Source organism: Petaurus breviceps, unplaced genomic scaffold, assembly GCF_028583685.1.
Source record: "Petaurus breviceps papuanus isolate PSGF00001 unplaced genomic scaffold, PetGlider_PUasm1.0 207, whole genome shotgun sequence".
NCBI lineage: Eukaryota > Metazoa > Chordata > Mammalia > Diprotodontia > Petauridae > Petaurus > Petaurus breviceps.
Window position 1 is genome coordinate 162,681 of NW_027185850.1, and position 15,822 is coordinate 178,502.

A 15,822-nucleotide genomic window follows, 5' to 3' on the forward strand; every position below is an offset into this window, starting at 1 on the left:
ATCTATCTATCTATCTATCTATCTATCTATCTATCTATCTATCTATCTATCTATCTATCTATCTTTCTAATCTACTCATTTGATCCTCACAATAACCCGGGTTGTAAATAATATTATTATCCCCATTCTATAGATGAGAAACTGAGGCACATAGAGGTTCAGTGACTTATCCAGGGTCACACAGCTAATATGTGTCTGAGACAGGATTTGACTTAGTCCTTAGTCCCCCTGACGCCAAATCCTGCATTGTCCACAGTGTACTACCTAGCTGCTACATTAGAACAACATGAATTCATTGTTTACTTTCCTCATAAAAACTAGCTGAGCATAGCTGATGAATGGGACTTCCAATTGGGATAGGATGAATAAAGAAAGTGGTAATTTTGGAGTTGGATCACAGAGTGAGGGCTCAAAGAGACCTCAAAGACCATTTAGTCCAAGTCTTTCATTTGCAGAAGAAGAATGGAGGCTCAGTGACTGTCCCCAGGTAATATGTGGCCAATGTAGTATCTTAGCCCAGGTTCTCTAAAGCCAGAGTCAATGCTCTTTCATTTCTGCAAGGTGGGTTCATCAATAGTGCCGCACTATAGACACAGGGCACATGTGGACTTGGGACCAAAGGTAGCTAGGGGGCAGGCAAAGGGTGAGGTTGAAATGGAAGAATATGGAAGGGAAATTTCAACTACTTTGTTGTTGTTTTTCGGTCAAGTCCTACTCTTTGTGAGCCCGTTTGGGGTTTTCTTGGCAAAGATACTGGAGTGATTTGCCATTTCCTTCTCTAGCTTGTTTTACAGATGATTAAACTGAGGCAAATAGGGTTAGTTGATTTGCCCAGGGTCACACAGCTAGTAAGTGTCTGAGGCTGGGTTCGAATTCAGGTCTTTCTGACCTGAGTTCAGGTAGTCCCCATTTGGTAGGCATCAGAAAGGTTATGTTGTCGAGATTTCTTTGTGGTATTCTACATGGTTAAAGTGTCAGAGTAATACTGTCTTTCATGTTAAAAGTCAGAAACCAAACACAACTTGAAAATGAGTGAACTTTGTTTCATTTATATCAACTCTGAGTCTGAGAAACAGCTAAAACACAACAAGGGACACCCTCCTGGCGTTCGTCTGGCGCCGAAAGGGCGACAATTGTCTATAACATCCACTCCAAAGGAGGGAACGCCAGGACTTTTTGGAGCACTTCCTTACGTAAACATTTCCAAGATGGTGACAAGCCCATCACCATTGCTTTGGGGTCTGAGGACTAATTGCTGCATGAGCATGCCTCCTGCCTTTTTGTACAGGAATTTCTTGCTGGTCTGGTTGAATTCTTTTCTTGTGTCTATTGGCTTTTCCTTATGAAATCATGGCTTGGGAATTGTCAGATCTTAATGCATCTTTTAAGGATGATCACAGTTTAGAGGGAATGATTTGAAGTTAATCTTCCTCTGTTATATTTGCTACTAAAATGCCTGGAAATCATCCAATGTTCTCCCCCTCCCCTTCCCCACCTGTGTTTTATATTTTGCCATATTTTTGAAGATCTCAAATCAATCCAAGAGGAAATAAAAGAATCAGTGGAAGAGAATGAGCCATCCCCTTCTGAAATGGAGCCTAGTGACTCCAGTGCAGATGAAGCCCAAGAAGGACTGAGTAGTCTGGATCGCCTTCACAAAGGTGAGGTCAAACTTTTACCTAGGAACACGTTTGAAAAGGGAGCTCCATTTCCATCTTTCATCTCTGTATCTATTCTTCCTTCCTGATCCTTTTCGTGGTTTCATTATTCTTTCATGAATAAGGGGCATTCATTGGTTATAGAAGCTCAAAGCTGGGTATTGATCGTTTTTTTTTTAAATAAATGGGTTAAGGGGGAAAGAAAGGGGATCACAAGATGTCCTCTGGCTATGACAGTGATTCTCTGCTCCAAATACTGACCCTTTTCACAAGCTGCCTCTGTCTTATTCAGTAGGCCAATACAAATGATTGGCCCAACTGGTCCTCATTTGCAGTGCTCGGTGAAGAGGCTTACATCTACTCCTTGAAGTCATTGGGAACAAGCACACGTTTAGAAAGGATTTGTTTGAATTACTTTTATTTCAGAAACAAGAAGGAATTCTTGCTTTTGGCATATGACCTGACGAGAGGTAATGAGCATTCCGTTTCAGAGTGCCACTTAGAATGCTTGACCCAATTATGGCACTGAAATGGCTGCTGATGCATTGTTTGCCTCCAGTCTCTGAGTCTCTGCCTCCATCATTCTCTTCTTCCCACACACACTTTTTAAATGACTAGTATTAAGGATGCTCACTTCCTTGTGAAGTTCAAGATGAAATGAGCCCTGTGGATTTGACTTTCAGGCTTATGTTATACAAGATGGGTCTTTATAGCAAGATTCCACTGAGCTCATTGACACATCCTTCAGCTTGGCATAATAGGTGATGAATTGTGGCCTAGATTTAGGATCAGGAGGCCCTGGTTCAAATTTGGCCACTTATCAGCCTTGAATTTTGGCTTCCTCATTAGTAAAATGGGGATAATAATAGCCCTTACTTCATGAGATCATGGTTGAAACTCAAATGCATTAATGTATTTAAAGTACTTTGTAAACTTTTAAGTGTTATAAAAAAGTGCAAGCTATTGATGGTGGTATCAAGTATTTAAACTGGTAAATGTTTAACAACCAGCCTCCAAAAATGGATGTATGCACAGTACACCTTTATGATTCATCTGCATCATTCACATTTTCTCCATCATTTTCTTAGAGTCTAAAGTCCAGACCTTCAACAAACAATAATTCAAACCCTGATTTGTGTCATTTGCAAATTTCTGAGGAGTAAATGATCACAATAAAATGTTAACGTCCAGCCTCTTGTGGGTGGATGTGGTTGCTCCCTCACACCCCTGGACATTATTAATTTGATTATATCTTTTCTCCTCCTCCTCATCATTATGATGTTCCCCCTCACTTCAGAGGGACAATCTAATCTCATGCAAATGAGAGGCTGTGTGGTGTGGTGGAAAGGGAGTCAGAAAACCACCACCATTTGCCTTTTTGGAGGGCAGTTGGGGCTAAGTGACTTGCCCAAGATCACACAGCTAGTTTTTTTATGTTAAGTGTCTGAGGCTGGATTTGAACTCAGGTCCTCCTGACTCCAGGGCTGGTGCTCTACTCACTGTGCCACCTAGCCACCCCCATTTATTTATTCTTGACACATCTTCAAACAGGACCCTCACTTCTCCCAACCTGTAAAATGGTGGTGGTGATGGGTGTTGGATAATACAACTTCTAAGGAGCCTGTGAATTTAAGAAACCTTATCTGTAAAATGGGCATCACAAGAGCCTCTGCTGCATACGATCATTGAGGATCACTCAGCCCACACGTGTCTGAGGTGTTGGACATAGTATTTTAATCATGTGGGAGATTTCAGCATCTCCTTTCATGGGCAGGTGGCATTTTCAAAAGGAGGAGAAACATTCTAATTCACTGGCACTTAGCCATTGTGCTTAGTTTATTTCATTTAAGGAAAATCAATGACCATTACTCTAGTTTCAATAAGATTCTTAACTCGTCTTTATCTAGCTAGATATCAGTCGTTATTGTTCCTGACTAATAAGACTAGAAATTGGGAGCCACTTGTGATGAGGGACTCGAATACGGGATGAGAAGAGATCACTCACTACAGGTCTGATTTGTTCAAGGCACTAGCCTATCCCAGGCCCAGAGAATTAATCTGCTGCTTGCTAGGCATTGATCCGAATTCCAATTCAGCAAGCATTGCTAATCATCTTGTGTCTTTAAGACACTGTACTAAGTCCTGGGCATACAAAGCCCCAAACTGTCACTGCTCTCAAGGAGCTTCCATTCAACTGGGACTGGAGAGCCCAGGATATGCATAGAGAGGTATTATCTAGGTTCGAGGATATGGGGGCAAAGGGGTGAGAGACAAAGAAGTCTGGGAAAATTACAGGAGGAAGAAAAACATTTAAATTGATAGAAACACCACCTGAGCTGAGCCTTGATGGAAGAGAAGGACTGAGGAAGGCAGAGGTAAGGAGAGAATAAAACCAGGATCATAGATTCCGAGCTAGAAGAGCCCCCTGAAGTAGCCTCCCTTCGCCCCCCCCCCCCACACACACAGTGCAGGTTCATGGTCATATGCCTTTCTCCGGGTCACATAGCTAGTGTGTGTGAGGCAGGATTGGAATCCGGCTCTTCCTGAGTAACCGTTCAGCATCCTGGTGACCATTCCATGCTGTGTGGATGAAACGAGAACATGTGGTTAGAGAGTAATGCACAGAATTATGTCAGATTTGTCCCCTTTCTCTTTTGTCGCCCATGCTTCCTTGCTGTGATTTAGCCTGGCCTCAGGTCGGCAGCAGCTTGTCCTAGCCAAGCCCCTTCTGCCCTAGGTGTGCTCATGGGCGGCCCCCACCTGTAGGGCCATGCACCTCATTGCCCAGACCGTGGAGCCCAGGCTCAGTGATTCCGTGCCACTGACTTCCTGAGGGGTCTTTGAGTCGCTTCTAGATTTGGGAGCCAGCTTAGCACAATAAAGGACTTACAAGGGAACCTTTGAAAAGGACATTTTAAAGTGTATTTTTCATTAAAATCCGAGGGCTGAAGCTCGAGTTTGGAAGGGCTCGTTGTTCCCAGCTGTGTTGCCGCTGAATCTCTTACCTCCGTTTGCTTTTAATCTTATCCTTAATTTAATAACAAACATGTTGAGTCTTGTCCCCTTGGCACACGGGCTAATCCCGAAGCATTACACCATGTATGGAAAGGATTGATTAAGCATCTGTGTGCCGAGCACAGTGCTAAGTGCTAAGGACAAAAGACAGAAGTGAAACATCTGCCCTCAAGGAGCTTCCCTTCCGTCAGAGCAGATTCACATAGCTGAGTCTGTACATGATGCTCGTATGCAACGTGCACATGGTAAGCAGATGCAGGTAGATGTACAGTAAGGGGGAGGGAAGTACTAAACACTCAGGAATCAGGAAAGGTCTCCTGCAGCAGATAAAGCTTGGACAATGAGAGGGAGACAGGACCAAGGACAACTCCAGGAACAGGCAGGAGGCCAGTTGGACTGGAAGGGACCATGGAGGGAAGAGTGTTTCCTAAGACTGAAGAGGTAGATGGAGGTTAGATTGTGGATGGTTTTAAATGGCAGAGAAGGGAGTTAGTTACTATGGATACCCTGGGTTTTATTGAGAAGGGGTGCTCTCTTCTAACAGCATATCTTCAAGGCAGTGTGTTGCAGGGGCTAGCTTGGCTTGACTCAGAACCATGAAGACCTGGGCCCAGGTAGGGGATTGATTTTTCTGAGTCTTACTAGCTGTAAGAACAGGGGGAAATCACATATCCTCCTGGGCCTTAGTTTCTTTCTTTTGTAAATGAGGGTGATAACACCAATTTCCAGGATTGTTATAAAGCTCAAAGCAGATGATTTGAAGGCAGCTATTGGTGAACCCAAAGGTGTTTTATAAGGGTGTCTCAAAAGTCTTAGTGCAGTTTGTAGCTCTTTGGGGCAAGATCTTCCCAGTGAGGGAACTCCCTTACCCATGCAGATAAGCAGCTCATCTCCAACTTGTATTTATAGAGAATTGCCCCAGAATGAAGGGTACAAGTCAACATAATTTCCATTAAACAACACAGCCAGAGGCTTGGAACTGAGAGGAGATAATGATGGACATTTTCAATATTGATTTGCATGTTAAAATAATGATGATTGACAAATATGACACTTTAAATTTGCCAAACACATTACAAGCATGGTAACCTTAAAATTCTAATAGCTCAGATTTCTATTGTAAAGTGTTTTACATTCATTGTCAAAGTTAGGTTAGAATTTAACAATCAGCTCTCTCATGCCTGTTCAAACTGACTCAGTACCCCCTGGCTAGGTACCACAGGTTCCTCTCCCAATCTCTTTCTCCAGAAGTTCTGGACTATTTTTGATGAAAGACTGTAGCAAACAAAACCCAGCCCTCTCTCTGCCTTGTTCTTCATTTCCCTGAAAATAGCATCTGATAGAACTGCAGAGACTACACACCTCTCACATAATGCTTTGATTATTTTTGCAACTCCAGATGGGGACTTGTTGGCAGAGGAAACAATGGCCCTGGAGATGGAGGCTGAAGAGTCCAAACATGATGCACCTGAGGGAGAGCAGCTGAAGAGGAGAGAAGCCTCTGAGGGGGAGGTGGTACCACAGCCCAAGAAAACTGTGCCAGAGGCACAAGCAGAGGAGCCCAGATCAAGGAAAGAAGAGGAGAAGGAAGAAGAAGAAGAGGGGGAGGATGAAGGGAAGGAGGAGGAAGAGGAGGGGAAAGAGGAAGGAGAGGAGGCCCAAGAGGAGGGGGAGGAGGAAGAGGAGCAAGGGGAGGAAAAGGAGGAGAAAGCTGAGGCAGCTCTGGGGAGGGGGTGGGTGGAGGTCAACTCACCAGCACCTCAAGCTTTAGTCAAAGTAGCAGAATTGACAAAGGTCAGGGAGGTCCCTGGGGCCCACTGGGATGGAGAGGAGACAGGAGTTCAAGGAGAGAGGTTAGCATCTAAGGAAGAGGGGGAAGCAGCAGAGAGGATGAGAACAGCCCTGGTCATAACTGAAGAGGAGACCTGGAGAGATTCGGGCTCAGAGAGGAAGAAGGCTGGGATCCAAGAGGAGGTGACTGTAGAGAAAGCAACCAGGGAAGGCCAGAGGGATACAGGGGAGGTAAGGCATGAGGGCAAGAGTGAAGGAAGGCTGGAGGAGATAGTGATCCAAAATGCAATAGCAAAGTCCAAGGAGGAAGAGGCTGAGAGTGAGATTGAAGAGGAAGGAGGATGCACAGAATCTGTGTCACCAGCCACGGAGGATATGGCAGCTTGGAGAGAAGTGTCAGAGATGGAGGACTGTGCAGGAACATATCAAGAGGGGCAGGAAGGTGGGCAAAAGGCAGCAGCTCTGAGGAGTGTGTCCCCAGAGGGGGGAGAGGTAAAGGGGGGAGTTGATTTGGAAGATGTTAGGGGGCCCAGAAAGGAGATAGCTGCTGTGAAAGAAGAAATAATGACTGAGGAGGAAACTGAGGCACTGAATGAAACTCTGAGGGAAACTTTGTCCCAGAGGGAAGTGATGATACCCCTAGATGTAGCTGAAGCCAAGGAGGTTTTTGAGCAATTGGAAGAAACCACAAATGGAGGAGAAGAGAAAGAGGAAAAGGCGTGTGACACCAAGGAAGGAGAATTAGGGCAGGGAATGGAGCCTGTGGAGAGGGCGGTGTTTCTCAGAGAAAGTGCTGAAAATGAGAGAAAACTATCCCCAGAGGAATCAGCTTCTGAAGTCAAAGGGTTGTTAGGGAAAGAAGGGATCCCAGGGATGGAGGAAGAAATGGAAAGACAAGATAGAGAAACCAGAGATAGAGCCACGAGAGAGGTGACCTGCAGGGCAAAAGAAGAAAACAAAGTGGAGAAACCGGAGATGGAATTACCAGAGGAGGTGGGGAGGTCAGACAGCAAGAGAGAGGGAGCGCATGACGTCACGTTGACAAGAAAGGAGTGGACACCTGAGGATAAGACCACAACAAAGGAAGCATTGGTCATGGGAAGGGTAGAGGCCCTGGGGGAAATAGGAGGAAGAAGAGCTAAGGAGATGGGAGTCCTAGCGAAGACCCACAGGGCTGCTTTCGAGGAAGTCCCAGGGATGCAGGAACAGGTCGGTGAAGAAGTAGCGCCGGCACCAAGGACAGGGACAGAGATGTCTCTGGAGAAAGAAGCCCCAGAGAACAAAATACAGGATGGGAAAACCATTCTGGAAAGACGAGCTGAGGCAGATTTGGGGGACACAGGAGGGATGGCAGCCACAGCACTGGAGGGGGAGTTGTTGGCAGATGAGACAGGATCTGAGGGCAAAACAGAAGAAAATAAAGCCTCCTCTCCGTCAGATGTTGCTGCGGGGGAAACTTGGCTCAGACAGGAACAGCTACTAAAGAAAACAGCCCTTACAGGCAGGGAGGCAGTGGAAGCGGGGAGGGGAGAACGAGTCCCAGCTGTGGAGGAGGTGACAGAGAAAGCAGCCCCAGAGGCAGCCCCAGCCACCCAGGAAGGGGTTCTCGGAACGAGGCTAATGATCCAGGCATCGGGATGGGAGAGAGACCAGAGGGGGGGCATTGTGAGAGAAGACTGGATGAGGGAGAACAGCCAGGCTGAGGAGGCGGGGTATGGGCAGGAATCCAGACTGAGATCACCAGCGCCCAGGGGAGAAGCTCGAACCCGAGAGGGAGGGCCCCAGAGCCAGAGTCCCCAGGCCTTAGAAACCATGACTGTGGAAAACGAGAGCGCTGAAATCAGAGAGAAGCAAGAAAGCACAGCCCCAAGGAAAGATGGTGCCCCAGGAACTGAAGCCCCGAGGCTCTAAGGTGAGAATCGCCCAGGACTCCAAGCAGCAGAGACAGGGACCATTCCTGGGCCTGCCCAACACACAGGCAAGCTCTGCATAAGAGAGTCTTTCCTGGGGACTCTGTCCACCCCTGGGGCAATCAGTGAATTCAGCAGTGAGCATGCATGAAAGTCCTCTCATATGCAAGGAGCTAGGAAGGCAATTAGCCAACACATGTTTGTGAAATGCCTAATATGTTTGAGGAATTGTACTAAGAACTGGAGATCCAAAGACAAAAGGATGCAATCCCTACCCTGGAGAAATTAAAAAAAAAAGGCAGATCCTAACCTCAAGGAAGTTCCATTCTCAGGGGATAAGGGCTAGGGGCTTGTACACAGAGACACACAATGCAAGGCAGAGAGGGGGATGGAAGAAAAGGGCAGTTAAAGTATGCTAGAAACATCGAAAAGGGAGGGTTCACTGCCACTCAAGAAGGGAGGTGTGATCTGGGAGCTGGAGTTAGCTGGGGGTGAGCCACAGCTGCTGAAATCTGGTGGGAGAAACACTTTCTCCTCCTCTACTTTGCTTCTCAACTAAATGTGCCCCTCCCTAGAGTTCGAGACTTGGTAGCTTCAGAGTAATGGCTTTGGATGGAACCACTGTGTTGTGGGGGGTGGGGATGGAGCAGGGTACTCCATGCCCTCACTAAGTATTGTATTTGTTTTCAGATTTTTCTGCTGCTTTCCCCTGTGAATCAGGAACCCAGGTCCTCACTGTAAATAGCTCACTATTCTCTCCTTATCCAGAGGCACAAAGTCAGAATAAAAAGATTAATGTTGGGAAGGGAGTAACAAGGGGCTCTTTTCCCCTTTGCCCCAAAGTGGGAGAGAAATTTTCTCTCTCTCTCTCTCTCTCTCTCTCTCTCTCTCTCTCTCTCTCTCTGTCTCTCTCTCTGTCTCTCTCTCTGTCTGTCTCTCTGTCTCTTTCTCTCTCTGTCTCTCTCTCTCCCCTTCTCTCTCCTTTTTTCCCCTCTCTCTTTTATTCTCTTTATTTTTTGAACAGGATGACATGAAATTTTATCTGGCTTATTTCTGTTAAGTATTTTCTGTGCCTTCCTTAGAATTTTGGTAAAGTTTGTATTTGTTAATAAATATGGAACAAGCAGCAATCTCCAAAGTGTGTCCTACCTCTGATGTATCTCTGTATTCATCTGACACCCTCACAATGATGAGTGAGGGTTCTGCTTGGCTATGCTGAATTTTCCTGCTGGTAACATTGCCTACCTTTTTCTTATTTTTCAGATGTCTTTAAATATCTTCTGGAAAGTGCAAGGAGCAGATGATCAAGTCTCTAATCATTGTCCTATCCAGAACTTTACAGCACTAAGTGTTTTTTCTCCCTCTGAGTATTTTACACACACTCACTCACACACACTCACACACATACACATACTCATATACACATATTCACACACACACTTACACATACACCCTCACAAATATACTCACACACACTCACAAACTCACACACACACTCGCACACACATACTCACACACATACTCATACACACATATTCACACACACACACACCCTCACAAACATACACACTCACAAACTCACACACACTCACGCAACTCACAATCACACTCACACACACACACACACCACACAGCTATAGATTTGTGCTGGATCAAGATGCTGATCTATTCATTTTTGCTGCTACTCAACAAGACAGAATTTTCTCTTTCATCCAGAGGAACTCCATGATTTGCCACTGAAATGCCCTTGCAAGAAAATCACTTGGAAGAAATGCTCTCTGCCGGGATCCGCCTGTAAATGTTTCCCATCACTGATGTCCATCAATTTTCTAAGTGAAATCATATTTTAAAACTCATATCTTCTATCCTGCTACTACCTGACTGTTTTATGCAAAATCACTCTATAGCTTTATGGGTTTATGCAAATTGATTTTTTATTTTAATTTCCATTTTAATCTCAGTTAACTGCTTGGAGGTTACCTAAGTCAGACTCATGGCTTGGGGTTGCCAATGACTTGGCTTCTTGGTCCATGAAAATTGTGTCAAGGCATCTCCCATGTCTTTCCATCAAAGTGCAGTGTGGCCTATCCAATGCAATCCTTGGGAATTGTCCTGAAAAGATAGATTTGGTGGATAAAATATCTTTGATGAGAGTCTAGAAAGCTCCCTTCTTTCTGATAATGCCAAGTGCTTCCCTATAAGTGGGAAGGGTTATTTTGAAATGTTTCCTGAGAGTGAGCACATTTTTATTATCCTTCCTTCCCCAGACAGCCAGCTAAGCTTAAAGCTTACATCATTTCATCTTAAGAGTCCTCATTCCTGGGAAACCAACATTGAACCAAAGGAGTGTCTCCTTTAGCTTTAGTGAAGAGAACAGAATAGCCCTGGAGTCATTGGGAGAGCCCAGCCCTGTATGCATCAAGGCCCTGGTGGAGTCAGTGCTGATGCTGCAAGGAGTGATCAGGAGGGCTGGGCTGACCCACTGCTCCCCACTTCCATGGGGGGAGGGAATCTGTTCTAAGAATTGCATCAATAAATAGCAGCATTGGATTTCTGGATCACCACAGGCAGCACTTCCTAGATGAGTATTAGTGTGTCTCCCTCTACAGAAAGGGCCCATGACTTCTCTGGGGATTCCTCTGGCCTCAGGGCATGGCCCCTGGGGGCTACTGGCATTGGCCACCTTTTCCCCTTATAGAAGTGGACAAAGCACTTTAGAGTCTGAGTTCAGATCCCACCTCTGATATCTGTTCTCTATGTGACCTTGAGTGAGTGATGCCATCCCCTAATCTCAGTTTCCTCATGTGTGAAATAAGGGGGGGTGTGCCAAGTGGACTTTGAGATCCTTTCTGAATCTGTGAACCTCTGAGTAAAAAGGCAGATAAATTATATAGAGAAATGATCACAAGTAAGTCTAGAAGGTGCTGAGCTCATTCATTGGTAGAGGGAATCCCCTCACTGGGAGTTCCCAATGCCAGAAAAGGCACAGATCTGGTCCAAAACCAAACCATCCTTCCCAAGCCCCCTCCCCAGCAAAGCCATTTGCTCCCCCAAACAGGCAGTGAACTTCATACACAAATGCCACCAACATAGGGAACCAGGTTTCTTATTTTGGTTGACTCTTTTGTGCTTGGTAAAGGAGAATTCTTTAAGGAACCTGATCATTGATCATTCACTACAGAAGAAGGTTTTTTTTTGAGGGGGAGCAAGTAGGATTTGGTATTCATAGTAAATATAATAGATCAGAGGGGTGAAGTTGGGCCTTTGAGGGAGCGATGAGATCTCAGTAGAACTGGGAGGGCTGATGGTATTTGCCTCCCCTGCCTTGCCTTCTCCCCCAGCCCTAAGTTAATAACCAGAGTGAGCTGGCTTGGGAGATGGCAGTCCCCTGCTCTACTAGGCTTCTTCACCAGCCTGCATGGAGGCACCGGGTGGAAGGGGGCATGATCTCACCCTCCAAGTATGAAATGCTGTGTTTCAATGAGCCTTAATCAGGGTTCTTCTGTCCTTGTGCTCTGTCTTCTCCCTTTGGAATGACAATGCTGTCATGGAATGTGGAAGCTCCTTTCCTGCACCGAACAATGCTTTCTGTATGATGGGTGGGAAGAAAACAATAATTCATACAAACGACTCATGGCATCAAAGTCTGCTGGGATGACACTGTTCATGGCACACCTAAATTTTCTCTCTGGAATTTCGTATTCTTGGGCTGGGCCTTCCATGGGGGCCATATGTTAGGGAAAGTGTGAGGATCGCCACTCCGCTGCTCCTCTCTTCCAGTGTTCTTTACTCTAAAATACCAATAAATAAAATATTGAAAGGATGAACTCCTTAAGGTGGCTCCTCAATGTGTGCCTGGATTCTGGATCTCCACAGTGTGGAACATGCTCTAGAAGGAGAGATCACAACCCGTTTTCTCCTTCCCATGCTGTACCACTCTCATCTCTGCCCATCCTTCCTCCCCCCCCCCCCAAGGGGTCACTGGATGGTCTGGAGACTTCCATTTAGATCCATTGATCAAGTAGCGAGAAACAAACACTTACTGTGTTCACTGTGTGCCCATCAACCAAAAAGCTTCTCTTTAGCACCTACTGCATACCGGTACAGGGCTAAGCACTGAGAATTCAAGGAGAGGCAACAGTCATCTCTCCTTTATAAGTGTCCTGTCCAAATGTGGGAAGGTGGAATAGCATGTGAATAACCAGAGACATCCATCGAAGAGAAGGAAGGTGGCCTTTGAGGGGAAGGCCCTACCAGCAATTGGGAGAACCAGGAAAGGCCTCCTGCAGAAAGTGGCCTCTGAGCCATGTCTTACAGGAATCTGGTAATCTAGAAAACAAGATGAGGGGGGAGACCATTCTAGGTGGAGGCAAAGGTCGGTGTGAGGGCAAGGAGAAGACCATCACAGAGTTATTGGTGAGGAATGGCAGACGGGCCAACACGGCTGCATTCTAGAGTTGTGGAGTGGATGAGGATGATGGGGGATAGGATGGGACCAGGTGCAAAAAGCATCCAAGGACAAACGAAGGACTCAAGAGGGTCCTGGAGGATGGAGGGAGCTCCTGCCAATTATGGAGAGCATGTGTGTGTGTGTGTGTGTGTGTGTGTTTGCATCTGTATATAGGTGTGTATGTGTCTGGGGGGGTGTATGTACCCATGAGTATATATCTGCATGTGTTTATAGATGTGTGTATATGTGTAAGCGTGTGCATGAATGTATGCATGTGTGCATGTGTTTAGGAACATGATATAGATTGCATCAAGTTTGGGAAAATTTGCAAGATGCCTGGAAGAGATCAATAAACGTTCTAAAGAGTCTTTGTCCTAATGATTAGCAACAGAAAAAAATGTGGGTGAAGGTGCCTATTGTTCAGATCATGGCATTCAGTTAGAGGGTCAAAATATATCACTCAGGGCAGCTAGGTGATGAAGTGAATAGAGCACTGGCCCTGGAGTCAGGAGGGCCTGAGTTCAAATCCAGCCTCAAACACTTGACACTTACTAGCTGTGTGACCTTGGGCAAGTCACTTAACCTCAATTGCTTTGCCTTCCCCACTCCAAAAAATATAGCTCTCTCATATATATAGATATGTAGATACATACACACATGTGTGTATCTAATGTAAATAACATATAATGCATATACACATACATTCACATATCTATAGATTTTCACACACATACATGCACATACATTCTGATAGATGAGTTGTATTGTTAATGTGTGTGTATGTCAGCTATCTCCGTGTGTATGTGAACACACACATATAGCTGTCATCTATTACCTATCTATCGAAGACCATAAATGAATGAATTAGTCCCAGAATGAATTATTCAGGAAGAAGAGAGTAGACTGGGTTGTCTCTGGTAAAGTGCATTCAATGGAGAGAGATACATGGTTGATGTAAACACCTCAATAATTAATCACTAAACAAAGAAAGAAACAAAGAAGGACAAGAGTAAAGATATTGGGTTTTTTTTTTGTATTTTTGGAGGGAAGAAGACAGGGCAATTGGGGTTAAGTGACTTGCCCAAGGTCACAGGGCTAGTATGTGTTAAGTGTCTCCTAATGCCAGGGCTGGTGTTCTATTCACTATACCCTCTAGCTGCCCCAAAGATATTGTATTAAGATACCCATTGAAGAAGATGACCTGATTATTTGACAAGAATGGGAGACAACTTTGACTATCCCATGTGTTCACCTGGCATGCTAACAAAGTCAAGAGAAAGCAAATACAGGAGAAAGAATAGTGGGTGGACCATCTCTGGCAGAAAGATGGTGGAACACGGGTGAGAATCGAACAGGTCGCTGAGACAGCAGCCTGCTTTCTGAGAGATCATTTAGGTGCTAAGTGACAGAGACAGGATTTGAACCTAGGCCCTTTGATTCCAACTGTAGCATGAGGAACCTGAAGCCAGAGAAGTCATGAGTCATGAGGCAGGTTAGGGGCAGAACCCATCCTTGAACTCAGGCCCCCAGACTCTGAGGCCAAGGGGCATTGCCACCTCACCATCTTCCCTCCATTTCTTGAGAAGCACTACTTTTTGGAAGGACCTGACTCTCCAATCAGGTGAATGCTTTGTGTGCAAGCCTTGATAGGGATTAGTTCTGTAGACTGAAGTCAGATCATAATACATGTTTAATCCCACTTTGATCCAACAGGTGCAGCGGGTCCCCAACAGAGGAAGTCCATCATTTCCTGCATTCACAAGCTTTGTTTCAGATTTCTAAATCCATTAGAAGCAGAAGTGCTTTGGGCTGTCATGATTTTGAATGTCCCTTAGCAAGGGTGGTGGGGGCACCTGCTGGATTTATTTGCCACTGAAGATGCCGAGACTTGCAGCCACGTGGGAGGCAGAGCAGAAAAGGCCCCTCCCTTCCTCCACAGGCTGGCCTCTCATCACTCTGAAGGGGGAGGGATCCTGTGCCCAGGAGAAATTTCAAAGTTCTCCATCTTCCCCAGAGTCCCAGGCTTTCCAGTGAGGGGGATGGAGCGCCACCTGCTTCTGTGTCTGGACAGACATGCCCCAGGTGAGAGAACAGGCAAAGAGCTGGCCTCAGAGCTAGAAAGACTCGAGTTCAAATGCTGCGTTAGCGTTGGCTGACGCACCTCATTGTATCACTGTGGCGTTCTTCCCCTCGAAAAAGGGGCGAGGGAGAGCATCTGCTCAGCTCTGCTCTCAGCATCTTGTGGGTGCCTTGGAGCCTTTGGGGGCAGGCCTGCTGAAGTGTCAGGGCCCTTTCTTTTTTCAGAAAGCTCCCCTATTCCTTTCAAACCACACCATGAAAAGAACCCCCACTACAGTATAACAACGGCAAAAGCGCACATTCAAAGACCGCCTTGGGGATCGGCAGATCTACACACGTCCACTAGCTCATCTGCCTCGCCCCCCCCCCCAACGATCCGAGGAGGAAGCTGCTTTTATTATCCCCATTTTGAAGATGAGGAAGCAAAAGTAGGCAGAAGTTAAATGACTTGCCCAGGGTCACACAGCTAGTAAGGGTCTCAGGAAGAGTTTTAACTCCGGTCTTTTTGATTCCAAGTTTCACACTCTGTCCACTACTTTCCCTAGCTCCCTCTAATACCAGATAAATAGCCAGTTCTCCTTCTCCGAAGACCTCCAGGAAGGGGGAGGGTTGCCATTTTGGAGGTCGCCCATCACACGCTGGGGGAGCTGTGATTGTTGGAAAGTTCCTCTTAAAGGACCCCTTCTCCTCTTCTCACCTTCTTTCCACTGTTCCCGGTTGTGTCCTCAGGGGCCAGGCAGAATCGAGTTCTGACAGCTCTTCAGATACAGTGAGCTCGGCTCCCCTGGGTCCTGGCTGGTCAGCAAGTGAGGGGCCTTCCTTCTTCCCAGCTTTGCCACATTTCCCTGGTGCCAGTGTCACCCTGGGGCTGTCCATCTGTGATTCCTTGCTTTCTACATGGGCGGCCCATATTACAATT

At 46.0% G+C, this 15,822-nt stretch overlaps 1 protein-coding gene across 1 annotated transcript in view; it reads left to right on the forward strand.

The window, feature by feature from the left end:
• LOC138164734 (glutamate-rich protein 3-like) overlaps positions 1-8,375 on the forward strand; it is a 130,199-nt gene extending 121,824 nt beyond the window's left edge. Inside the window, exons 12-13 of the mRNA XM_069092705.1 lie at positions 1,527-1,661; positions 6,073-8,375. Of these exons, the coding sequence (XP_068948806.1) occupies positions 1,527-1,661; positions 6,073-8,375 (2,438 nt within the window). The remainder of the gene's footprint in view (positions 1-1,526; positions 1,662-6,072) is intronic.
• The last annotated feature ends 7,447 nt before the right edge of the window (positions 8,376-15,822 follow it).